Here is a 27,945-nt window from a genome sequence, read left to right on the forward strand (position 1 = left end):
GCAGCTTTAAATTTGATGTGTGAAGTTCAAAAGATTTCAAGATGACAAAAATGTGTTCCACTCAGAGAGCATTTGTATTCAAATAGGGTGAGGAGAGTCAGAGCTGAGACATAAAAGTAGTTGCCTCTCTCTAGTCCTTAATTTCATCATGTGCAGAGAAAAAAAAATATCTGCTACAGAAATTATTTTCCAGTAATAATTCTGTCTCGCATTTTTGTTGCTAAGACTCGACTAGTTCTGAATCTTTTTCAACACAGCTAATTAAGTTCTTCTCCACCTGCACTGTGAGTAAGCATGCCCCTTACTTACAAATCCCAAGCTCATTTGCAGAGAATTGAGGACTAAAAACTGCATCTAACTCTGAGTCCTAATTCCAAAAAATAAGCTTTTATTGGTTTCTTAACCATAGTTCTTCCTAGGATTCCTAATTTTAACGATTTTCTCATTCTATGTACCTGACTCTCTTTTTAGCTACCTGACTCTAGAAAAGAACTTCTAGGATGTGAATTATTTCCTTCCTTTAATTTTTGTAAACATTTATTTATTTATTTGAGAGACAGAGACAGAGTGCAAGTGGGAGACGGGCAGAGAGAAAAGGAGACACAGAATCTGAAGCAGGCTCCAGGCTCTGAGCTGTCAGTACAGAGCTCTTTGAGGGCCTGGAACCCATGAACTGTGAGATCATGACTTGAGCCATATTTAGATGCTTAACCTACTGAATCATCCGGTGCCCCTGTTTTCTTTATTTTTCAATTTCCCTTCACCCTAGGGGCTGGAATATACTTTAGAATCACACTTTTGATGATTGGGACTTTATAAACTGCTAGCATCTTTCCTAAATGCCAACTGCTTCCCTAAATATCTGATCATAAACTGCTTCTGGATTCTAAGCCATCACAGCTTTTATTTTTCCATGTGAGGGCTCCATTTTTCTAGGTGAGATCTCCATATTGCCAAATGTTTTTTCTGAACCAATATATTGATTGACATCATATGCTCTAGATCAAGGGTCTTATTCAAAATACTTATCAACTGATATGCCATAAATGCTGACCAATCAGAATGCACCGGCAGCAAATTGAAATGCCCACACCAATGGATACAAACTGATATCATCAGACCTGCACCAGATATTATGTTCTTCTTGTCACATTATAATTTTCTCAGGAGCTCCATTTCAGTCTATCCTTCAGGGAACATCATTTCACACAACAGTTCTACACAAGAATTTATACAAGTTCTAATTCTAAGACCCAGCTAGGTCCACTATGTTGCATCGCACCTGATGTGATATGTCTAACCATATTCTGGATATTGACAATAACACCAGCTAAAAAAAAATGTCGGGGCGCCTGGATGGCTCAGTCGGTTAAGAGTCCGACTCTTGGTTTCTGCTCAGGTCATGATCTCACAGTATGTGAGTTCGAGCCCCGCGACGGGCTCTGTGCTGACAGCACAGAGCCTTCTTGGGATTGTCTCTCTCTCCCTCTCTCTGCCCCTCCCCCAATCACTCTCTCTGTCTCTCTCTCAAAAATAAATAAATAAAACTTAAAAAAAAATGTCCTCTAAGAATGTTATCCACGGGGGCAGCTCGGTGGCTTAGTTGGTTAAGCATCCAATTTCAGCTCAGGTCATGATCTCACAGTCCTTGAGCTCAGAGCCTGGAGCCTGCTTCAGATTCTGTGTGTGTGTCTCTCTCTGCCCCTTTCCTGCTGGCACTCTGTCTCTCAAAAATAAATAAAAATTAAAAAAATTTTTAATTAAAAAAAAGAATTTTATCCAATAATTACACCAATGAGTTTTCTAATAGAAACCTTAATAATTAATTTCAAGTTTATTGAAAATAAAAAGGACAGAGGAACTAGTTTTTTAAATTTGTATTTAAATGTTACTTAGTTAACATAGTGCAATACTGGTTTTAGGAGTACAACTCAGTGATTCATCACTTACATATAACACCCAGTGCTCATCACAAGGGTCTTTTCTTTTTTTTTAATTTTGAGAGAGAGAGAGAGAGAGAGAGAGAAGCAGAGAGGGGCAGAGAGAGAGAGAGAGAGAGAGAGAGAGAGAGAGAATCCTAAGTAGGTACCACACTTAGTGCAGAGCCAGACACAGGGCTTGATCCCACAACCCTGGGATGATAACCTGAGCCAAAATTAAAAATTGGATTTTTAAAAATTAATTAATTTATTTTGAGTGACAGAGATAGAGACAGAAGAGAGGGAGAGAGAGAGAGAATCCCGGGCAGGCTCCACACTATCAGCGCTGAGCCCTACACAGGGCTTGAACTCACGAACTGTGAGATTGCGAACTGAGCCAAAATCAAGAGTCTTAACTAACTGAGACACCCAGGTGCCCCTCTATTTTTAGTTTTTTGAGAAACCTCCATATTGTTCTCCAGAGTGGCTGCACCAGTTTGCATTCCTGCCAATAGTGCAAAGGGGTTCCCCTTTCTCCACATCCTCACCAACATCTTTTGTTTCTTGTGTTGCTAATTTTAGCCATTCTGACAGGGGTCAGGTGGTATCTCATTGTGGTTTTGATTTGTATTTCCCTGATGATGAATGATATTGAGCATCTTTTCATGTGTCTGTTAGCTATCTGATGTCTTCTTTGGAAAAGTGTCTATTCATGTCTTCTGTCCATTTCTTAATTGGGTTATGTGTTTATTGGGTATTGAGTTTCTTAGGTTCTTTATAGATTTTGGATACTAACCCTTTACCAGATATGTCATTTGCAAATATCTTCTCCCATTCCATAGGTTGCCTTTTAGTTTTGTTGGTTGTTTCCTTTGCTGTGCAGAAGCTTCTTATCTTGATGAGGTCCCAATAGTTTATTTTTGCTTTTGTTTCACTTGCCACTGCCGATATGTGTAGTAAGAAGTTGCTACAGCTGAGGTCGAAGAGTTTGCTGCCTGTGTTCTCTTCTAGTATTTTGATGGTTTCCTGTCTCATGTTAGGTCTTTTATCCATTTTGAATTTATTTTTGTGTATGGTATATGGTTCTCCATCCCCTCACTTTCAATCTTCAGGTGTCTTTAGGTCTAAAGTGAGTCTCTTTGTAGGCAGCATATAGATGGATCTAGGTTTTTTTTAATCCATTCTGATACCACATGTCTTTTTTTTTTTTTTACATTTATTTATTTTTGAGAGGCAGAGACAGAGAGAGACAGAATCAGAAGCAGGCTCCAGGCTCTGAGCTGTCAGCACAGAGCCCGACGCGGGGCTCGAACCCACGAACCGTGAGATCATGACCTGAGCCAAAGTGCTTGGTCGCTCAACCGACTGAGCCACTCAGGCACCCCATCTTTTGATTGGAACATTAGTACATTTACATTCATAGTGATTATTGAAAGAGATAAATTTAGTGCCTTTGTGTTATTCATAGAGTTCATGTTTCTCATGATGCTCTCTGGTTCTTTCCAGTCTTTGTTGTTTTTGGTCTTTTTTTTTTTTTTTTTTCTTTTCTCCACTCAAAGAGTCCCCCTTAAATTTTTTTGCAGGGCTGGTTTAATGGTCACAAAGTCCTTTAGTTTTTGTTTGTCTGGGAAACTCTACCTCTCCTTCTATTCTGAATGACAGCCCTGATGGATAATTCTCGGCTGCATAATTTTCCCATTCAGCACATTGAATATGTCCTGTCACACCTTTCTGGCCTCCCAAGTTTCTGTTGACAGATCTATTACAAATCTGATCTATCTTCCCTTGCAGGTTAAGGACTTTTTCCCTTGCTGATTTCAGGATTCTTTCCTTGTCTGTGTATTTTGTGAATTTGACTATGATATGCCTTGGTAATGGTTAGATTTTGTTGAATTTAATGGGAGTTCTCTGTACTTTTTGGATTTTGGTGTCTCTTTCCTTCCCCAGATTAGGGAAGTTTTCAAATAAACCTGACTCTTTTTGTCTCTCTTCATCCTCTGGGATTCCTAATGTTAAGAATGTTATTACATTTCAGTAAGTTATTGAGTTCCTTAAGTCTACCTATGTGAACCATTATCTTTTTTTCCCTCTTCTTTTCAGCTTCATTATTTTCCATAATATATCATTGATTCACCCCTCTGCTTTGTTCATCATCATTCTTATGGCATCCATTTGGGTTTGCATCTCATTACAGCATTTTTAATTTCAGCCTGACTAGATTTTAGTTCTTTTATCTCTGCTGCAAGGGATTCTCTAGTGTCTTCTATGCTTTTTCAAGCCCAGCTAGTATCCTTATAATCACTGTTTTAAATTCTAGTCCAGACATCTTACTTAAATTCATATTGTGAAATCCCTGGCCATGAGTTCTACTTCCTGTTCTTTCTTTTGGGGTGAATTTCTCTGTCTCAACATTTTGTCCAGAAAAGAAAAGAAAAAATAAAAAAAAGAAGAGAACAAACAAACAAAACCTAGATCCTGGGCGTGTTTTGGTCTGCTTGTTAAAGAATCTTCCAAAAGGTTGTTACTTTTCTACTTGTAGACTAGCAGTTTTTGTTCTCTCAGACCTCTGATTGATTTATTGGGTATTCAGAATGATTCGATAACTGTGTTTGAGGAATGAGACATGTTTAGTGCCCCCCTACTCCTCCACCATGTTAACGCCTCCTCCTGACAGAGGAACTAATTAAATACAATCACAAAGAAGCATCCCACAAATCTAGAATGTAGGGCACATTCACGACAACATATTTGATCCTATAGATCCCAGTGTTAACAGAAGAAAATGAGGATCATGCTAGATTAGAAGGGAAACAACTTATAGGCCTGGATTGGATCTTGGTTTCGATAAACCCATTGTAAAAGATTGGGATGATTGGTGAAATTTAATATAGTCTGTTTACAGTCATGAAAAAGTGGAGACCCTTAATTAGATAAACATTTTAAAATATAATGTATAGTATGATCTCTTTTTGGTAAAAAAACAAAACAAACAAAAAAGAAAACAAAACCTCTAAATGCATGTATATAAATCTAGAAGGATTTATAGGAAGCATTGTTAGTGATAATTACTGGGTGATAGGAGTGTGTTCTGAACTGAACTGTTTCTCTTCAAAATTCATATGTTGAAGTCCTAATCCCCAGTTTAGCTGTATTTGGAGATATGGCCTATAAGGAGATAATTAAAGTTAAATGAGGTCTTAAGGGTGGGAATTTAATCTGATAGGGCTAATGTCTTTATGAAAAGACAATGAAAACACCACAGGTTTCTCACTCTTTATGAGTGCACAGAGAAAAGGCCATGTGAGGACACAGAGAGAAGGCAGCTGTCTGCAAGCCAGGAAAAGAGCTCTTATCAGAAACCAAATTTTCTGGCACCATAAGCTTGGAGTTCCCAGCCTTGAGAACTGTGAGAAAAATAAATGTCTGTTGTTTAAACTACAGTCTGTGGTACCTTGTTATGGAAGCCCAGCATGACTAATATAGAACGTGCTGATTTGCTTTCCTATTTTTGCTCATCTTTCTTTTCTAACTCTTAGTAAACATTAACTGCTCTCATAATAATAGAAATTTAATTAATTTATTTTAATGTTTATTTATTTTTGAGAGAGAGAGAGACAGAGCATGAGCAGGGGAGGGGCAGAGAGAAAGGGAGGAGACACAGAATCCGAAGCAGACTCCAGGGTCTGAGCTGTCAGCACAGAACCCAAAATGGGCCTCAAACCCATGAACCACAAGATCATGACCTGAGCTGCAGTCAGAAGCTCAACCGACTGAGCCACCCAGGTGCCCCAGAAATTAAATTAAAGAGAAAAGTAAAATATGTTTTAGTAGTGTAAAATTTTGGTTCTGAAAAATGTGAGACTCACATACAAACACTGAATGAAAACTGTTTGCTTTCACCACATACTTTTCATCACCCTTTCACCACATACTTTTCAGCTTAATAGCTATCCCCGAGTCTCTCTGTCTCTCTGTCTCTGTCTCCTCTCTCTCTCTCTCTCTCTTTCTCTCTCCCCCTTACACACACACACACACACACACACACACACACGCATCCATGTGTGCATGTATTCTTATGAACTTGCATACATTTGGAAAAAATATTTAAGGTTTAAATTATTATTTCTAATTAGTAAAATTATCTAAATATGAAGATGTTTTAAAGACTCTGAACCCCAGAAAAAATAACTTTTCTTCTTCGTATCCCTTGTACACGTGAAAATTGATTAATAGATTTTCTATACCTTTCTACCAAACCATTCTACAAATCATAAGTTATCAAATCAGTTATCAGACTAATCATCTGCAACACCAACTATACTGCATATTTTCCACATTTCCATCCAGATCTATTTTCACCCTTCACCTTGCTCTGTGCCCAAAAAAGGTGACCTCTACAGAGAACATCTACCTAACTCCTCTATTCTTGGCTTCAGGTTGGGTTTAGCTAATAGAAGACATCAACAAGTGATCAGCAGGTTGGATAAGAGAAAGATTAAGAGTATTTATATTCCATCACCCTCCCTGACTGGTCACTTACAGGCAGAATGACTGAATTCCTCCACTGAAAGCCTTAGCTCCTGTCAGCCTGCCTCTCCTACTTCTTGAGAACCTGCCATTTCCTGTTTGTTCTACTCTCCCTTCTTGCTGCCTTTAGGTTTGCAAGTAGTATCAATTACTAACCTTGGGGTGGTTCATCATCCCTTTTCTATTTCCCTTTACCTATCCACATTTGTGCATAGGCCCTTGGCTAAACTCCCTTGAAGTGCACATTTTTAGTGTGTGTGTCATTATTTCCTGATGGCAAACTGGTTTATACATTGTATTCACTGAGTCATCCATATGTGTTGCCAGGGAATGAATAAATGGAGAGGAGGAGAAGAATTCCTATTATAGTAATAAGGTGGGTTAGGATATTAAGACCAACTTTCTCATTGAAAATAATTTACAATGCTAAATAAAATACAAAATGAATCTTGTTAACAATATCAGAGAACTAGAAACTAAGGAATTACTAGGTCAAAAGTTAAGATGTGGTGGGAACCTAGATAAGTAAAACAATAAAACTGCTTTCAACTCAAGGGAATTTAGGGAACCTGGAGAATGTTAATCTTGATGGCCTTATGAGATGCAAAGATTAGAAGAAAAAGCCCTGGACCTGCCCAACTTGGAGAGACAATAGTCCCAAAAAGAGATTATTCCTCCATAAATAGGATTCCTAAATGATTGCATTCCCCGTTCCCATCCAAAAGACAGCAAAGAAAGTTACCTGGTATGGAACAGAACAGGAAAAGGAATCTTTAAAGGCTATAATTCTAGGGTAACTCTACAAGAATACAAAAAGTATTTATAATTTCCAAAATAGTAAAGGGAAAAATATAATGACAAAAATAATCTAAATCTAAAGAAAGAAATAAAACAAAAGAAAAACATAATATGTGGTGTAAACAAGAAGCCTAAATTAAGATAAAATATATAAGCATAAATACATTAATATTCACATTACATATAATGAACTAGATGTTTCAGCTAAAGATAATCAAATTATATTTAAAAATACAAATTAGTTGTGGGGTGCCTAGCTGGCTCAATTGGTAGATCTTGATCTCAGGGGCATGAGATTGAGCCCCATGTTGGGAGTAAAGTTTCTTAAAAAAATCCAAATTAATTTTTATTAAGAAGAGATGGTAAAAGAGAAATATATAAAAAGATGGATAGTAAAAAAAGATATAGCATAAAGACACTAAAAAAAAAGGGTAGTGAGGATAAATTAATATCAGGCCAAATCAAATTTAAGTCAAGCATTATAAACATGAAGAAGATCACTTCATCTGATAGGTGTTTCAACTAAGCAGGAAGAGATGATGTATTTGAATTTATAAACATCTAAGAAATGACCTTAAAATATATGAATCAAAAACTGACAACTACAAGATAAAAATAGACAAATCTATACACAAAGTGGGAAATTTTTTTTTTTTATAAAATTTTTTTTTTTCAACGTTTATTTATTTTTGGGACAGAGAGAGACAGAGCATGAACAGGGGAGGGACAGAGAGAGAGGGAGACACAGAATCGGAAACAGGCTCCAGGCTCTGAGCCATCAGCCCAGAGCCTGACGCGGGGCTCGAACTCACGGACCATGAGATCGTGACCTGGCTGAAGTCGGACGCTTAACCGACTGTGCCACCCAGGCGCCCCACAAAGTGGGAAATTTTAACACTAATAATAAGATGTAGAATATTTGAACGACCTGATTATGGTACCTGGTTTAAGTGGAAATATGTAAAACTCTACACTTGACAACTACACAGTACACACTCTTTCCAAATACTCATAGAACACTGGGTAAGAAAGGATACCTCAAAGAACCATATATAAATAAAGCAAAAACAACACATTCTAACGAAAATTAAGGTTGCTTCTACTCTAGCTCAGAAGACTACCATATCACAATGCCCAAGTCCCTAAAAGCATGGCAGAGAGAGTCAGGAGAAGCTACTGCTACTTCCAACTTGAGAAGTATGCTATCTGCATGGAGCTGTAGAGGATACTGAGGCTTTACAACTTGGAGACTCAAACTTGAAGACATATTTGGATAAATATTGGATACATGAAGGAAACAGGAGGATATAGAACCAGAAAGGCACTGAGGAATCAGCCCATTGTGAAAAGAAGATCAGCAAAATGTAAAGATAGGGTATGCTCTAATGGAGTTTACCGCGTATTTAAACTGCCAAATTCAGTTGAAGTCTCTGTAACTTGAAAGAAGTGACAGCCACTTGAGAAATGATGTGATAGGAATAAAGGAAATGCTAAAAATTGCTGAGAAACATTGGAAATTGGAGAACACTTGTTACAGTAATTCTGCCTAAGAGTATACTTCTCAGGTTGTCTTTAGATCTTTTAACAAACAAACACAACTCTATACTGAATCTAAGCTGAATCATTTCCAAAAATCAAAACTGTCAAGACAGAAAGCTGGAAACATGAGAAGTTCTGGGTGAATGACAGATCTGTGTCACCCTTGGTAAACCCAACCTGCACTCCCTAGGAAACAGAGAATTGACTGTACTTTTTGTGGACTTTGGACAATAGGTTTCCCACCTATGTTCACTCTGTTTAAGACCCTTGATGAGTAGTCCTTCAAAGTCATTTCTGAAGCTTTTTTTCCTTTTGTCCGAGGACTTCAGACTGGCAGCTCATGAAGGCTGATCTTTAGTTCTACGGATTACTCTGTTATCAGCTTCTAGCTCAGACTCCTTGGTTCACTGTGCAACTGGCTGCTTGAAGAACCATAAAATTGGGGTGTCACCATTGCACAGTTTGGTGACTCTTAACATTTATCATGACACTGATTGTAAAAGGTTTCTAGCACACTGAATTTTTGGAATAAAAGTGGCCACTATATCTATATGCATACCATATAGAAATTGTCAAGACAAATTAAAATTTCCCCATGTTCTTTTGGATATGTTCCTCCAGATTCATGGCCAGAAATTGTTAAAGTCTACCCTTCCCTAAACAAGTTTTGAATTCTTGTATTATTATTATTATTATTATTATTATTATTATTATTTTAGGCCTACTGAGGATTTCTCTTTCGCAGGGACCAAAAAGGGCCATATCTTATCATTCCCATACCACTCCATTATCTACTTGATGTATCTACCAAAACATTCTTTTTTTTAAAATTTTTTTAATGTTTATTTATTTTTGAGACAGAGAGAGACAGAGCGCGAGTGGGGGAGGGGCAGAGAGAGAGGGAGACACAGAATCGGAAACAGGCTCCAGGCTCTGAGCTGTCAGCACAGACCTCGATGCGGGGCTCGAACCCACGAACCGTGAGATCATGACCTGAGCCGAAGTCGGACGCTCAACTGACTGAGCCACCCAGGCACCCCCAAAACATTCTTTAACCAGAAAAACATAACGCACTCCTGGATCTTCTCACATGTAGCAACTTTAGGGCTACTCTGAACAGGTTGATTAGTCTCATATGTAACAAAAAATAATACTGAATTCAATTGCACTAACTTTTCTTGCTAAGGAACATTTACTGAAAAGCTAAAATTTACTATTTGCTAATAAATTTTAGTATAACCTCAATTTTTGGAATAATATGTTCAATACATCTTTTTAAATCTCTGCTCAAGAAATGATAATAATGAATACTTTTAAGTAGCTGTTAACAAATTAGAAATATAAATCTTCAAAATACAGTTGAAAAGCACAAATTATGTGACATTATCACTATATTATTCTAATTAAAATCATTTCATCAAAGAATATATAAAATTGTGTGCAGGGAAATGGTAGATGTAGATATAGAGATATCTCCATTTGAAGAGATGATCCAAATTTACTTAGGTAAAAATGTGTCATCGTTGATAACATTAATTTTTATGCAACATAGAAATAGCAATTTTTCTGTTCATCAAAAGTGATTCATCAAATATACTAAAATGTTTCTTTTAACTTAATTCATTAAAATTATTTTGCCCTAAATTAAGTTAATGGATCTTAAACTTTTTCCTCTCCTTTTTCCACTGTATTCATGGTTTTTAACCGTAAGTTCAGACTGATAACTGAAAATTCAAATTTCCATGTTTTGGTTGATTCTCAAGGATAAAGACTGATAACGTATTAGATAGATCAATGGGTAAAGCTTATAAAAAGTAAGATCACAAAAAATAAAACACAGTCAATATGCAATTATCTATAAAAGCCATTTGTGTGTGTGTGTGTGTGTGTGTGTGTGTGTGCGTGCAAGACCTTTTTTCCTGTTCTTCTTCTATTCTTCAAGCAATTCTTCATTCTCTCAGGATTTTCCATAAAACACCCTGCTTTCTACTTTACTTTGCTGAACCTATGTCATGAATGCAGATCTTTAATACCTTTATTTAATTCAAGTTTATGGTCTGTTTCAGTTAGGTAGTTTTTTGTTGCAAGAAACTAAAAACCCAACATAGATTGACTGGAAAAAAACAACTGGGGAGGGCATGTATTGACTCATACATATGGCTAGTTCAGTAGATTTGCCTTCAGACAAAGCTTTAGGGTTCAAATTCTATGAAAACAGTTTCCTCTCTCTCTCTCTCTCTCTCTCTTTGTTTCTCCCCCCGTTATTCATTTGTACCTCCCTTGTGTTGGCTCCATTTTCAGGTAGGCTATCTCCCAGGGTCTCAAGAAGGTTACCAACCCTGGGCTACATGCTTTTTTGTTCAGCTATGGTGTTAAAGTGAGTCACTGCTCAAATAAATTCCAGATATTAGGTTTTGGCCCTATTTGACCAAGATCATCCTTGAATCAACCATCATAGTATGGTTGATGTGATATGCCAATAGACTTGAACTAATCAGGATCTATTTTTAGAGCTTGAGATGTGGTCAAACCTACTCAAACTATATTGCTGGGAAATGCTGGAAACAGTTCAAACAGGGGGAGGGCCAAACGGATGCTAAGAAAGCAAATATGATAAGCAAATTCCACTAGATGTTGTCTGGACTGTAGAGAATTGGTATATATAAAGGACTAAATGGGTAAGATGAATAATCAGTTGATTCGTATACATATTTTTAATGTACTCTTGCCTAACTTCTTGGTGAAGATTTTCCTACAGTAAGGCTCAAGACTAAGAAAATTCAACAGTAAGATATAATTATAATATGCTTTAAATTAATTTTTCATCTATAAACTATAAGTTTTGTTCTTATTGCCCCCAAATAGAGCACTTCCTTTTGTAACCTTTTCATGTCCCATCCTTATACATATCATAATGAGCAACTAATGTATTTATATGTTTATGAGAAAACTTATATGTTAATTATCTTGACTGTATCATAAGTATTATTATCTAAAACATTGGGGGTAAAGGGTTGTTATCCTACATTTAGGACTAATTTAAATTTAACAACTCAGTTTCCATCAGTATTTGGGAAATCTAAATGTAATCATTTGTATATTTAAAAAGATAATGAAAGTACCCTTTATAACATGAAATATCTTCTTGATTTACATACATCTCTGTCTGAATTTTTCTAAAAAAACTATAATAGCTACTAAAAACAATAATAGCTACTATATCCATGAAGAAAACATGGCATGGCCTAATTCCTTAGAAAGTAGGCCTATCTTATTGCTTTTTTTTCTTTTGAGAGAGAGAGAGGACGTGTGAGCAGGGGAGGGGCAGAGAGAGGGACAGAGGATCTGAAGCAGGCTCCACACTGCCAGCAGTGAGCCAGAAATGCTGGTCTCAAACTTACTAAACCCAAGATGGTGACCAGAGCCCCTGAGCCAAAGTTGGATGATCAACTGACTGATCCACCCAGGCTCCCCTCTTGCTGCCTTTTTAATAGGAGTTGTAAACAGGTTTCAGTGTATATGTCAGTTTTTATAGCTATGGAGTGCCATTTTGCTTAGCTATGCCATTATTACACAGGTATTTAACATATTATGGAGAAAACTGATACAATTCTTTGATAAGAAAGAAACTTGCTAACATAACACTTTACACTATGCAAAAATACTGAGACATACATCATAATTTGATTCTCAGATCAACTTGAGATACTAGAAGGTTAGGTATCCTTCTGTAGATGCAGAAATAGCTTCCAGCAGGGAGCTGATGGATAAGCAGTCAGTCGTGGAGCCAGCACGTGGACTATCCGCTCACTCAGGGCAGGATGGTGGCAGGCATTCAGTGACTGCATTCCCACCCACCTTGCCTGATCCTTTACACACAGACGCATGAAAGCATCTCCACAGTGCCTACACAGTGACCCTGTTTCCGAGGAGATTGAGGGCAGATTTGGGCTGAATAACATGCCTCCATCAATGGTTCCTAAGAGCTGGAGCAAGAATTCGAACTCCAAGGGGACACACTTAACCATCATGCATTGCCAGCTTCCAAAATGCTGTGTAGTCAACTAAAGCACAGTGATACTGGGATATCTTGGAGAGAGAGCGGGATTTAAGTTCGGAGGATATTTTCTCTTCTTATCACTTTCGGTGGCTATCCTTTCCAAATGAAGTGACTCAGTTTCAGAGATACTCATGCAACAATGACACCAAAAAAAGGCGGGGGGGGGGGCAGGACGGTGGCTGGAACACATTAGGGGCTCTGAATCTTTATTAAATTAATCAATTGATTGATTGAATCTGGCCTTAAATCTGGTCTTTTACAAGTCCAAGTGCTCCTTACAACTAAAGTATTATTATAGTGTCTTTTACATATTTTAACAAATAGAGACCATGATAAATTTGTAGGGCTCAGAATAAAAGACAATAAGAGCAAAACAAAACAAAAAGCTCCTCTAAGGCTTCTGAATTCCTGCTTTAAGGACACAGGCTTATCATTGGTTTTCTATATTTCCTACTTGCTCCGTCAATAATCAGTTTGGGAGGCACTCAATCGATATGACTTTGAAAAACTATATGCATGTATCTAACAGAGGGCAATCCTGAATGTATTCAGGTTTTTTTGTTTTTTGTTTTGTTTTTTGTTTTTTTTAGGCATCTTCAAAAGATTTTTTTTTAATGCTTTTGTTGTCAAGAGAAAAGCAGATGAGATAAAACACGAGTAGTTGAGCCTGCAGGTCTGGACACAAAACCAGAGTCCTCAAGTTTAATATTCCAACAACTAAATACAAATTTAACAATATGTAAAGAGCCTCTCTTCTTTAGAACTCTAATGTGAGGCTGGAGGCAGAAATAAGATGCAGCCTGTGGCTTGCACCACCCCCCCCTCAGGTAGCTTAACTAGTTCAGTTTTATCCGATCTGCTCCAACAAGGCCTGACAAACTGCACCACAGCAGAAGAAGCATCTCTCAGGCGATGATGCGTAAAGACACAGGGATTTTTTAGTCAATTGCAGGAATTAGGATTTAATGCTTTCTACTAAAAGACTTCAGACCTCAGATAGCTGACTGCTATCCACTGAATCTTGGCAGGCAAGGAGACTGCTGGAGCTGAAGCGAGGAAGCCATGTTAAGCAGATTTTCATGAATGTAAGAAATACTTTATTTGTAAAGCTGCTTTTCTTTGTTGCAGTTTAAAATGCTTTTTTCTTCTTCTCCTTTTTTTTAAATCTCTCAGTTTGATCAACTCTCCATCTTTATCAAAATTACTTTCTCCAAATGTCCCTTAAAGAGCCACAGAAGAGAAAAAAATGCTCATGTCATCAAAATAATTTTTTAAAAGAATAATCGTAAACATTATGTCAATTTAAAAGATTAAAAATGATCACAGTCCTTAAAAAGACTACAAAACACACAGAAATACATTAAATACCTTACCATTGTTTGGCAGTTCTAGAGGGCTACAGATACTGTTTTTGGTTCTGCTGTTTGGTGAAGAGATCAGTTTTGCAACGAGAGATGCTGAAATGGGCTGCACCAGCAGGGATGTGAGGTTTGATCGGTTTTGCCTAAAGCTTCCATCTAGATTCAGAAGAGAAGGGAACAGAATCCTTAGCAAACAGAAATTAAAAACACACAAAGAGAAGTTTTTTGTAATAATTATTCAAAATATGAACCATGTTTATTTTAGTTCATTTGTTTATTCCTTAGTTTTACTCTACTTATTAAAAATGATTTGAGGCCCATCAGTCCAAATACTACTATGTATCCAAGTTAATGCTGGCAGATTATGCACATGCATTTACCTCCATTCTCCCATATGACCAGGTCACTGGAGACTATATGAAAATACTGAAAATCTGCCAGTCCACCAATAAAACAACTCACTAAAGACAGCTTATGTTAAAACCCATCAGTCAATAAGCCCATCCATATACAGAACTTCAAATCAACTCAACTTTGCCATCATTAAGTAGGCGTGGTCATCCAAGGACAATCTTAGCATGGCACATGTGCTGGTGAGCTCATGAGGACAAGAGTGAGGAGGTCAGGAGGCTCAAGAACGGAGGTCTCCAGGAAGACAAAAATAATGGAAAAACCACATGTGTGCCACTGTACTGAGAGAATATTTACAATAGAGATCAGAGAGCATGTGAGGATCGTCTAAGTACACGGAAAGATAAGAAATGTAAAAATTAGACAACCTTTAGCTTCAAAGGGAGCAAAAGTTGTTCAGGAAGGAAATGTAATCATAGTACAATGTGAATAATATTTATATAGTCAAAATGATATAAATAATGGCTATTTAACACACAAAAAATTGGATATTTCTTTGGAAAAAAAATAAAAGGGCAACAGTCATGGGTGAGGACTCATGGAGACTTGTGAAAGCAAACTAAATCTTTATCTTCCATAGTGGCAATAGATAAAACTGAAAAATTAACTCAACTCTTAAACATGCTTTTGAGACACAGAGAGGTAAACATAAAATGCAGAAAACAACTAAAAATACTGAAAGCAATTAAGTATTTGCCTTTGGGAGAGAGGTGGGGCAGAAAACATAGGGAAGGAGAGAAGATATTTTTGTAAACTAACTTTGGTAGAATTATTTGAATGCAGTCATCTATAACTGAGAAAAAAATGAAAATTAAATAAAAATAAGGAGAGAAAATTATGGTAACACAAGTAGAAGCAAAATACACAAGTACTCAGAGTAAAGAGAATGAAGTGAATAAATTAAACTGTGCTTAAGAACTAAAAGATATCTCTTCAGTTTATATATTTATACTGACTCAGGGTGGAAATACACAATGGAATGACTCTATCAAGTCGCCAGAATGTCTGTGAACACAGAGCTTTATTTTTCAGAACTTTTATTAGGGAAAATGATTGCCAAAGGTTTTCTCAGAATTTAATTTGATAGGACTGCAGGGGGTGCAGAGCTCAACCACACTGGTATCCAGGCTGCAGGAGGCAGATTATAAATGAGAAAATATGTTACAGAAGTGCTCCCTTAATTTATCATCTGGAAAACCACAAGGCTAAAAAAAATGATATTTAGCTTAGGCCTATGGCAGCCATAGCAGACATGGCTTTGAAGAGAAAAAATAAATAAATAAAGATTTAAGCTTCGGATCAGTTTTGTTATGTAAGCACAGTGCTGGTTGCATAATTCAGTAACCCCTTTTATATGGATATATGACAGTGCATTTTGACCATAGTGTATCATTGCTTCCTAGCCATTTTCATGTCTTAGTACTAAGACTGTCTGTATAATTTGCAGGGCCCACAGTAAAATGACAATGTGGGACTTCTTGATCAAAAACCTTGAAGAATGTCAAGATGGCAACAGCAGAGCATTAAATCAAGTGTGGGTCTTTCTGAGCGGGGGCCTATGCAACGTTGCAGGTTACATGCCCATGATCTAGGCCCTGCAGATGCTAGCAGTCATTTAACCCACTGACACAAACCGAAGGGGATTTTCATACTCCAGGGAAGCTGCTCTCAGCTTCAGGTGACCAGTTCTAGTCTCTGTTGTTCCAGGCTGCACCTGAGGCCACAGTGCTTAATATCTCAAGGCATAGATGGTGTCCCTCAGCACACCAGCTGGGAAGCCCTGATATAGCCAATTTACTCTGTTTCTTCAGCATGTATTTTCTCCCTCAGTCGTTACCTTCTGGATTTCTAGTGTACACAGGACAATAAAATGATATTTCTGAGAAACGTGCAATCTGTTATTTTGATGTTTTCATGGATGTTAGGTGCTGACATATTACCACTACAAAATGAAACTCCCTAAAATGCTATATGATCTCACCACTCCCCAGATCAAATATTGAACTCTTTAGTTTGACATTCAAGGCTCTTCACAATCTCAGACTTTATATTTTGAACATTATTTCCTATCATTCCTCTCGATACAGCTTATGCTAACACTTAAGCTGTTCCGACATGTTCTGTGATGTATGACCTGAAGCCGTTCCTTCCACATCGCTTACCCTTCTAATGCATCACACAGGTCTGAAGTATACACTTCCTTTAAAACCCAACTCAAAAGTTACTTTTTTACAAGAAGCTTTCTCTGTCTCCCTGGACCATATGTGACACTTTCTGCACCTTTTTTCTTTTCTTTTTTTCTTTTTTTTGGTAGTGCTTGTCATTTCTAATTAACATTATCATTACATTTTCATACTTATCACTTTTTCACTTTGTTTCTCCTCTTTAAACTCTAAAATCCTTAAAGACAAAAGCAAGTATTCCACATCATTGCACGACATGCAATGCCTAGCACAATGCCAGGAACACAACACAATCAGCAGTTCTTTAAAAAATAGTTACAACATCACTATCACTGATTTTCTGAGTGCCTAGAAAATGGTACAAGGGTACAACCAAAGAGTAAATTACATTATATTCTATTAATACTATGTTTGCTATACATTTGTTCTTTTTCTCCAGCTAACTAATCTCCCACAGCAGACATCACAAAGACTTTCAAAACCCATCTATCCCCATCAATTTGCTGGTTAACCTTGTTTTAAAATTACCTTTTGAGTGTAAAAAAAAAAAAAAAAAAAAAAGACTACCCTTATAAATAAAACAATCTGAGATGTATTTATCTGTTAATGAAAAATCAGTAACTGCATTCCTTTTTCCTTTATAATGCTCTGTCAGGCATATGAAACAATATATGAGTGCACCTTAAACCCTAACTGAACGTACTCAAATCTTTGATTTGTTTCCTGCATGACTAATAGACTTGCATTAGTTTTGAAATATATGAAGTGGCTCATTAATTTTTTACCTTCAGCTTAATGGAAATTTGACAAACAGTTCACTTCTGAGAGGAGACAGTAAAAACAGGACTTTACAGTATACTAAGATTAAATTATAGACCAATGTTATTTTTTAACTCATTTATTGAAGAGCTGAGAAAGGAGCTTTTTTAACTCATTTATTGAAGAGCTTTTATTGTCTTATATTATTAAGAGGCTTTGAATAAAACCAAATATATGTACCATTTTTATTCATTTACATTTTAAAACACATTTATGAACTATAAGAATCCACTAGATATGTGTTGAAAATCAGGCAGAATGTGCGCCTTGGTGTGAAGGGCACCATACGGAAAAGATGTTTACATTACCTCTTAGCATTCCAACTTTTAGATTAAAGCGTGGATATTGTGCCCTGTTCATTGTTTATGCTCTATAAAGACTGACACTAACTTACATTTTAGTGGATAGCGAGTTCTGTCTTCACTTTATGTAGTCTTTGTGGTCTATGTAATGATCCAAATCAATCCATGCCATTAATAGCCCAATCTCTAACACAGTGGCACCTGCATATAGTAGAAAGAGGAAACTGGATATACTGAGCTCCCAGTTTGACTTCATTACGACTCTGTCTGTGAAATGTAACATATAAACAATGCTCATATTGTCATCCCCTCTACTATACCTGAACAACCAAGATGACGCCAAAGGGCATTCATTATGCTGACTTACTGAAATAGAAAGAGTGTATTAGCTCAGAAGCCAAGAGACTGAACCACAGTAGGTGAAACTTACAAGAAATGAGGTTAGAAATAAGTGAAAAGGTTTTCTAATTGAACATATTTAAGGTTTTGCAATATGCTTTTTCAAATTATTGATGCCCACTTCAATCATATCTGGTTGTGTATATAAAGAAAATGTGAACACTGGTATCTGTCTGCACTTTTTTTGTGTGGCAAGATGGAATTCTTTTAAACTCAATTGAAAAAGTGAAAAGAGCAAGTACCAATTACTCAAAGAGTATTAAAAAAACTAAACCTTCAGAAACTAGAAATCTTAGACACTGGGATCCTCAGATTAATGCACCAAGAAGTGAAAAAAGGTAAAAACAAATGCTGGTAAATAAAGCAAGAGGAGGTTTGTGTGGATCAGTGAAGATAATGTGCTGCCATTGAAGGGGACAGTACAGTTTCCAAGTTGAGGAATGTAACTCAACTCTCAGCACCTGTGTGTGTAAACATAAGATCCAAGCTACATGATGACATGTGTGTGTGTGTGTGTGTATGTGTGTGTGTGTGTGTGTGTGTGTGTGTGTGTATATAGCAGAGATCCTATAGACTCTTTTTATCCAATGTGTGTAGTCCTTGGACAAGCAGCATGGGCATGATCTAGGAACCCATTAGAAATGCAGAGTCTTGGGGACCTGGGTGGCTCAGTCAGTTGAGCATCCAACTTTGGCTCAGGTCGAGATCTCGCAATTTGTGGGTTTGAGCCCAGCATTGTCTCTGTGCTGACAGCCTGAAGCCTGGATCCTGCTTTGGATCCTGTCTCCCTCTCCTTCTGCCCCTTCCCTGCTTGCTCTTTCTCTCTCTCTCTCTCTCAAAAATAAATAAACATTAAAAATTAAAAAAAAATGCAGACTCTTAAACTCCACCCCAGACCTTCTGAATCTGAATGTGCAGTCTAAGAAGATACCCAGGTGATTCATATGCACATTAGATAACCACTAGTCTAAATCATTATATATTGTTCCACGGCACAATTTACATAATTTTCACAGCAAAGAAGACATAAAAAGCAGGACAAAGAAGATAAAAAAATTATGGAGTGGGCTTGCTCACCTTTCCCAAAATTAAAGATGATGGAGCCTTCAACTGTATCAATAAACCCCAAGCCAACAGTTTTCTTTGAGGCTCTTTAAAATGGGAAACAAGGCTGCTCACATACTATCCCTAAATAACGAGTGTAAATTGGACTGAGAGCACTTCTTTTTGTTTTTGTCCTTTCCTCAAAGATAAATTTGGTGATTCAAGATCAAAATTGCATTTACAACACTTTATTTCAGCCATGAATAAATATTACAATAGCTAACTGATTTGACTTCTTTTTTTCCTTGGTTTTCAACGATTCTAATTCATTATAGTAGGAAGACTGACAAACCTAAAACGTAAATACTGCCTACTTGCCAGTGAACCAAGCAATCAGAGAGCTTAAAAAGCAGAAATTAAAAAAAAAAAAAAAAAAGCATTTTGTGCTGCACTTTTAGAGAAAGGCCCAAATAGCAAACAGACACGTTGATATCAGGGATGTTATCCCAGAATATTTGATTTGACTTTCTCCAGAGAACTGCCACTTTGACAGAAATCAGACCATTAAATAACTAGCACAAATGTTTTTTTCATTTTTATTTTAGCTCACTAAATTTACAGTTATTTCCCTGAAATGACCAGTGCACTAAATTGGCTAGTCATTTTGTTGTCCTTGTAAATACAGCTGATCTTTTCTTATTTCAGTATCTCATAACCTGCTGGTTATGAATATCGCCATCTTCCCTCAAGCTAGTGAAATTCAATACTGTGTTCTTTAGGTTATTATTAAAAAGGAAACAGTTAACACTTAAAAATGCTTTGTGTTATGCAGTCTCCTTGGGGCTCCTTTGTGCTCTCCATGTCTCTGTGTATACATACATACATACACCCACACCCACATATACACATGTATATATTTTTACCATATAGGGTTTTGTACTAATGATCATTTTCATAACTAAAATGAAGTATTGTTTCCTTAATTTACATCATATTTCCTGCCTGCCCTCAAACTAATATAAACTGTCGTTCTAAAAGCTGGCTGATGCCAGTTTACCCAAATCTTAAAGGTCCTTGCATGTGTCCCCATATAAATCCTCGTTTACATATATAGTAAACACTGTTCTGTTCTAATTTTCTTTTTATTTTCTGCTCACTGACTGGAGTTGAAGCTTCTCGGGGGCTGATTCACTGCTATATTCCCATGGCTTAGCCCACTGCACAGTAAAAGCAGCATCATTTGGATGAATGATCAGACCAATGTGCAAGTGAATAATTTTGTTTTGTCTGATCATAAACCTAAAACTCATGACTCATGATATAAAACTTGCAATCACAAAACCCTAAAACTGAAGACACAGATGGTCTCATCTCCTCATTTCATTGGTCCTCTCTTAAGCTAAAGCATCTTGCCATATTCCCTAGTAATTATCACAATATTTTAATGCTTAGCTAATGTGTTGTAAAAAGTTATAAAGGGGATAGAAAGTAACATACTCATTTATAAAGCAAAGAATCTATATAGTCTGATATTAAAAGAGCATACAGATTATGTATAGTTTTATTTTAAAAATAGTATATAAGAAAAATCTGTTAATATTGTTAATATTTATATTAATATTTGCTAATTTAATTTGGGCTCTCTCTTTCCAGTTAGTTTATTCAAAATTATTGATCATGAAAGTGACATAGGCTCAGCAGAAGCTGACAACTCCTTCTCTACTTTTCTCATCGCTAAAGATATTTTTCCTTAATGCTTAGATATACTCTAGATCTGTATTGGTAAAGTGAAATTATTTGGGGCAAAGGGCATTAAAATATAAATTATCATTATTCTCTCCCCTCAAACAAATATGTTTGGATCATCCTTATATTTGTGGCTATGCCACAGACATTAAAGTAAGGAAGAGTTTTTATTATTGTATTAAAAGTCTTGATGAATGTGCAGTTAAGTGAGGTGCTGAACTTCATTCTGGCCAGTATACAGGACACAAGGATAATATTTAATTAAATTGTTAGTTGAAATCTGATGTGTCCTATAATTGAATTCACTATCATTTAGAGAATTCTGAGAATATATTTTTATAAATACCTTATATTTTTGGATGACTTTACAACACAATGAAAAATTACTTCAAAGCCCATTCCTATGCTTCAAATCGATGGTGGACATCAATGCACTTTAAAGCATTTTTGTAGTCTGTCCCTTTCTACTCAAGAAACAGGAGTTCCTTTGGCATGGGGCTTTACCTCACTGAGTTTGTATTGGCAAATTTGTTTTTTTAAGTGAATATTTAGATGTACAATGGCAGTGCTAACATTCAGATATTGACAAATATTTGTATAATGGCAGTGGTAACATTCAGATACTGACAAATATTTTCTTAATTCTATTTCAGAGGGATGATTGATGATATGAGAACTGATTTCCCTTTCCTTGAAAGTCTAAATATTTATACTCTTTTGTATTCACCATTTGTCTACTCAGACTATTTCGTTCCCCAAAGCATTCCAAGAACATGAAAATTTTGAAATAAACCATAAACTATATCATAAAAAAACACAACTAAGAGACAGATAAAATATCTAGTTTGTTCCTTACTTCAAGGAGAGTAGTCTAGATTCATAACTGGATAACTGCCCATCTGCACATTACATATAATATAAGCAAAGCAGTCCTCTTCAGAGGCATTCCCCTGAGAAGTTTCCCATCTCAAACTTGAAGGGTGCGAACATCAGAATGATGTGCAAAGCTTCTAGTTTTAGGAAAAGTGTAGTTTGCATTTTTCAAAAGATAGCAAATAAACTATGTGGATGTGTTTGGTGGTTGGTTGTTGTGAAAGTACACAATCATTAATTTACAATAAAATTCTTCGTAACAGATTGTAATGGGAACACATTATTTTATGAGGCTGATTAGATGAATGGGCAGAAAACCAATGCTTTATTTCTGGATTTATTTATTTTTTTGGTTTGATAATAAAAGTAGAAAATAATTAACCCTTGCCCTCCTGATATAGATGTTAGGTTAAATGAGCTATCACATATGCAGTGTTTCCCAGATCTTCTTATATTCTTGTGTATTTTCTATTTCTGACATGGAAACACTAACACAAGAAAGGGATACTGGCCTTCAGTCCAGAGACCAATATCTGGTCCTTACTCTGCCTCTAAATGGGAAGTGACTTGGGAACATTTTTCACCTCTTTTGCAGCCTTAAACTCATAATATATGTAATGTCTAAGGACTTTAATTTCTAAAGTTTTGATTCTAAACTTGTCCATGAGCAATCATTTAAATAAGTTAACAGTTTCCTCTCCAAAATGTGTTTCAAAACATCATATGGTACTTTATAATCCTGACAGTAATTTAATAGAAATATTTCTCAAATAGGCTCTTTGCATTGAAACGGTTACATCTAAGTTTGAGGTGAATATCTCACTATCATCACAGAAAAGTCCCTCAGATGTGGTATGGGTAATATGAAAGATGCCAATAAATTTCCAACATGGCTTATCATTTTTCTTACACCATCATTAATATTATTTTTACTAACAATCACACATAGAATTATGGCTTGAAAAATATCACTCTAGTGTTTTGCTGTAGTGTTTGTGTATACTTGGAGAAGAAACACCTGAAAGGACAAAGAAAAAGTAGAAATTTTAGACATACACCATGGGGAAAAAAATGCCCTCTTTTAATAGGCCACAGATTGATCATCAAGAACTATTTCTAAACAGGGGCATCTGAGTGGCTCAGTTGGTTAAGCAACTGACTCTTGATTTCAGCTCAGGTCATTATCTCACAGTTTGTGGAACCGAGTGCCACATCGAGCCCCTCGTGGAGCCTCACATCAAACCCCGCATTGAGCCTGCTTGGGATTCTCTCTCTCTCTGCCCCTCTGCCACTTGCATGTGTGCTCTCTCTCTCTCTCTCTCTCTCTCTCTCTCTCTCTCTCACACACACACACACACACACACTCTGTCTCTCAAAACTAAATAAATAAACTTAAAAAAAAAAGAATTGTCTCTACACAGAACTCTAGTCAAAAATATCCTATTATTAATTCTTCTTCTGAATTTATATATGTGAGAATTTTCTTATTGAAAAGCCCTATAATTTGGCGAATGTAATTTAGCAATTTGTTTAGTATGTACATTTCCTGAAAGTATTTTATGAAATGAGACCCAAATTAACATTAAAAAACCCCACTGAAATAATGCTTTGCCTACTTTCTTACTAAGGTAATGTTTTTAGTGTTCTGAAAGGTTATTTCACCAAAATTAAGTCTTCTTTGAAGTCACAGAAAAGGCTGTAATGACACAATGAGAGACACGGCTATGCTTAGTATAGTACTAATGGTCCAGTTAATAAGCTAGGGTGTACTGTGAGGACAGGAACAGTGTCTTTGTTAGTTCTTATATGTAGAACTTCAAATAGCACTGGGCACAGTCATCTTTTAAAAGCTTTTTTATGATAATGGAGCTCGAACAAAATTCAAAATTATTCACTTTGGCCTAAATTTCCTTTCTAGCTACTTCATATAATATTCTTAAAGTCCAAGGATGTAACAATACACCCTGCACCACACATCAAGGACATTTTTGGTCATTTTTAGTCGACATTATGAATGTTTCTTAGAAGAGGTGGAAAATGGGTTGGATCTTAAAGTTAAATGTCCCAAAGTTGTTCTAGAGCAAGAACAGAACCCCTCCGCAATTCTATTTAATTCCATTTTTGTGGCAGTTGGGTTAGGATTGGAACAGAGAGCCCAACAGATCTGAGAAGGGACAGAGGATCCAAAATGTCCAGTTTCATGACTGGAACTATTCAGGGAATGGAAGAATTTCAGAGTGGTCAGGAAACCCCTGGTGTTTAATAGGGTACGTGAAATGAACCAGCAAGGCAAAGAGGCTTCAGCAGGCCTGAAGAGGGTAGGTGGGCCAGAAATGAGGGAGTGACTGATACTTGAAAAAGACAGTGATGAGTTCAGTGGAAGCAAAAAAATAAACTGCTAATGAATGGGTCAATGGAAAAGCAGGGTCCCATGACTAATCAGTGGTCAGCATGTCAGAGTTTGGCCCATGAAGTGAGTTTTCTTGACTCATTACAGGAAAATAAGAGTTCTTTTAAAAGTAGTGAATAGAGCACTGAAAACAATGACTAGAACTGTTTTATTTAGCTGTATCTAAAGTGTCAAATGATCCTGGCTTTGACAAGACTTTTAGTACCACACGTAAGTTTCAAACTGTAAAGAAAATATTTATAAGGGCGGTACTTCTAGGCAAAAGAATCAACATGATTAAACAAGCTCTAATGGGAAAGAAAAGGTGTGAAAAGTGAATGGCCAGTGGCCAATATTAACTGGAGATTACCATATATGTTGTAGATTAGGGCTAGAATTATAGAATCTTTGTTGAGGTAGGCCTTGTATATGATGGATGTAGAAGTGTGGAGAATTTTAGGTAGGCCCTAGGGATTTTGATAGGGTTTGAGTAGCGAATTGGTACCATGGAAGTGGATTTTAGAAATATTGATCTGAGAGTGTTATGCAGGAAAAAAAAGGCAAAAAGGGAAATACAATGAAAACAACAAAAATAGATCCCATTTTTCCATACACAGAGCTTGTATTTAGCATATCTTACCTCATTGCATTTCCACACTTTACACGTGATACAATTTTTCAACCTAGTTATTGTTATTTCTATTTTACAAAAATGACTCTGAAGCTCAGAAACTTTGAAATGCTTAAAGTCGCATAGCTGACAAGCAACAGAAGTGGGCTCAGAGTCTGCTTCTTTCAGACTCTGAAATTAAGGGTCTGTTGTCAAAAGTGTTAGAAGCTCTAACAGTTTCTCAACAAGAAGTAATACCTGCATAAACTAGAATGTCTCTAGAAGCAGAAAGTAAAGAGTCATGTAAAAAAGCGTGAAAAAGTGGAATTGTCAACACTTAGCAACCCACTGAACGGAGTAGTGGCACTGAGGTGATAGAGAAAGCAATTAAAGTTTCAATCCTGGGTGTGTGGGAGAATGAAAGTCTTATGACTGACACAGACAGATTCAGCAGGAAAAGTGTCCTGGAGGCAAAGAGAAGTCAGAATATTCTAAATAATTATATATAGCAGGTGGCTTCATTGGACAATTACTACCTTATAAATAACAGTACATAAAATAAATAAATAATGCATAAATAAAGCAAAAAATCCTCCTCACCAGTTCACATTACAGTTAACCCCACTGGTTGTTTTCGGAACACTTTGCAAATGCCTGCACAATGACATCCTTTAAACTGCTGTCTCCCAGGCCATGAAGTGAGGACAAAGGCTGCCAAATATGTAGCTCAGGCTCCAGGATTAATGAGAGTGCCCATAAAGCGCTTTGAGCTCCACAGAATAGGTACAATATAAATGAGCCACATTATTCCAGTGACAAATACTATCCATATACTGCCCAATAAACCCCCCTAAAATGCGATTTCTTGTTGTTCCTTCTGATAGTGCATATTGTCCTGATAGCACTTCTTTTCATTCTTTTGAGGTTCCCATGGAAAAAAAAAAAAATTTGTGCTTCATGACCAATTTGTGAAGTATACTGAGATACACAAATCAAATGATAATAGGATATTCTATGGTTTCTTTCTCCTAGTACCTTTGGTATAAAATGAACAAAAAGAGCAATGCACTTACAAGGTTGTTTCAAAGAAAATATAAATCATATGAAAGCAAGATGGCTATTTTTAGAATGTTATATTCAAGTCAAATTCATTTTTCAGTACAAAAGAAGACATCAGCTACTTTCTGCATACATTCAGGATTTGTTGGAACTATTTTCAAAATTATTTCATGTTTTAGTAAAATACCAATGACATGCTAGATTTATAAGATCACATATTATATCTATACAACCTAGGCTGAAGCAGTGTTGATATTAAAATTTAATAGTTCTCCATAAGCAGTAAGAAATTCTAAAAATTTAACTAATGTCACACTAATACCATATCATGATATAAAGATTCAAAACTCTAAATTTCTGCTTTAGTTATTGACAAAATAGTGCACAGACTTTTTTAAATGTTTATTTATTTTTGAGAGTGTGAGAGAGAGACAGAGAGAGAGGCAGAGCACGAGAAGGGGAAGGGCAGAAAGAGGGGGAGACACAGAGAACATAAAGCAGCTTCAGGCCCTGAGCTGTCAGCACAGAGCCCAACGTGGGGCTCGAACTCACAAGCTGTGAGATCATGACCTGAACCAAAGTTGGTCATCCAACTGACTGAGCCATCCAGGTGCCCCAAAATGCATAGACTTTTTAAATATAGTTATACAAATTTTCATGAATTCACCTCTATGCTAATCTTATATGTTTAACAATGTATGTAATCCTGAGATGGGAAAACCTCAGCAGGGAAATAATAATGGGTAGAGAAAGAAAATTACAGTAATTTTTTTAGTCTACCTCTAGATAACAAAGACATAAATAAAATATAAGTAAGACGATAACATCTGTCAGACTCATCATATTAATTCTGGCTAGAAGAGAAACTAGAATTCCATACAATTTACTTAATAATATGAATAGGAATTAGAACAAAAATATGAAAGACTGTCTTTAATGTGAGATTGAAATGTTTAAGTTCTGGGCTTAATACTTTCAATTAGAGTATATTTCAAAATAAAACCATACAGATTTGTAAAAAGTCTTCATTGCTTTCAAGTTCCAAATTAACACACATATGTTACCACATACACACATATGTATACACACATATGTATATACACATGTATATACACACATATGTGTATACAAACATAACTCAAAGAATAAATAACATTAATAGTTATTCTAAAATTTGTAGATTAGTTACTAGAAAATAGTGTAATTTAGATTGCTGTTTCTTAAAGTATGATTCAAAGACCAAAGATTATAAAATAATAATATTAAAAATGAAAAGATCATAAAATAATAAACTATATTTCTCTTTGTGGGTGGTAGGGACTTCTATCTTTTTAATTTATTGTTTTTTTTAATGTTTATTTATTTTTGAGAGAGAGAGAGAGAGGAAGAGAGAGAATGAGTAGGAGAGGGTAAAGAGAGAGGGAGACACAGAATCTAAAGCAGGCTCCAGGCTCTGAGCTGTCAGCACAGAGCCCAATGCGGGGCTTGAACTCATGAACTGTGAGATCATGACCAGAACTGAAGTCAGATACTTAACTGATTGAGCCACTCAGACACTCTGGAACTTTTATTTTTTAATTATCTAAATAACATACATTAATGCAATCTTACTACAAAAACAGGAACATTACAAATAAAGCTAAAAACCATTTTGGTCATGCCTTTCACCCCCATACCACCACCCTATATATCTTAAACTTTATATTCCTTTCATACATACAGAATTTAAAAATAATTGTATATTATTATTTCATTGTCCTTTAGTTACAAAACATTGTAATATGTATATAAGGGTGGTATTTCTTTTCACTTAACGAAGATGTCTTAAAGACTTTTTTCATATAAGTTTGCAGAGATCTATTTTATCCTTTTTGGATACTGCACAGTGTATAATTCTAATATTATA

General features: G+C 36.1%; 1 protein-coding gene across 8 annotated transcripts in view; it reads right to left on the reverse strand.

Annotated features, from left to right (window-relative positions):
• The window catches only part of NAALADL2 (N-acetylated alpha-linked acidic dipeptidase like 2), a 1,336,058-nt gene that overhangs the window by 338,286 nt on the left and 969,827 nt on the right, over window positions 1–27,945 (reverse strand). For all 8 annotated transcript variants that reach the window (XM_049629585.1, XM_049629587.1, XM_049629586.1 and 5 more), the window contains one exon: window positions 14,217–14,360. In XM_049629585.1, coding sequence (XP_049485542.1) covers window positions 14,217–14,360 — 144 coding nt within the window. The remainder of the gene's footprint in view (window positions 1–14,216; window positions 14,361–27,945) is intronic.

Source organism: Panthera uncia, chromosome C2, assembly GCF_023721935.1.
Source record: "Panthera uncia isolate 11264 chromosome C2, Puncia_PCG_1.0, whole genome shotgun sequence".
In the NCBI taxonomy this organism is placed as follows: domain Eukaryota; kingdom Metazoa; phylum Chordata; class Mammalia; order Carnivora; family Felidae; genus Panthera; species Panthera uncia.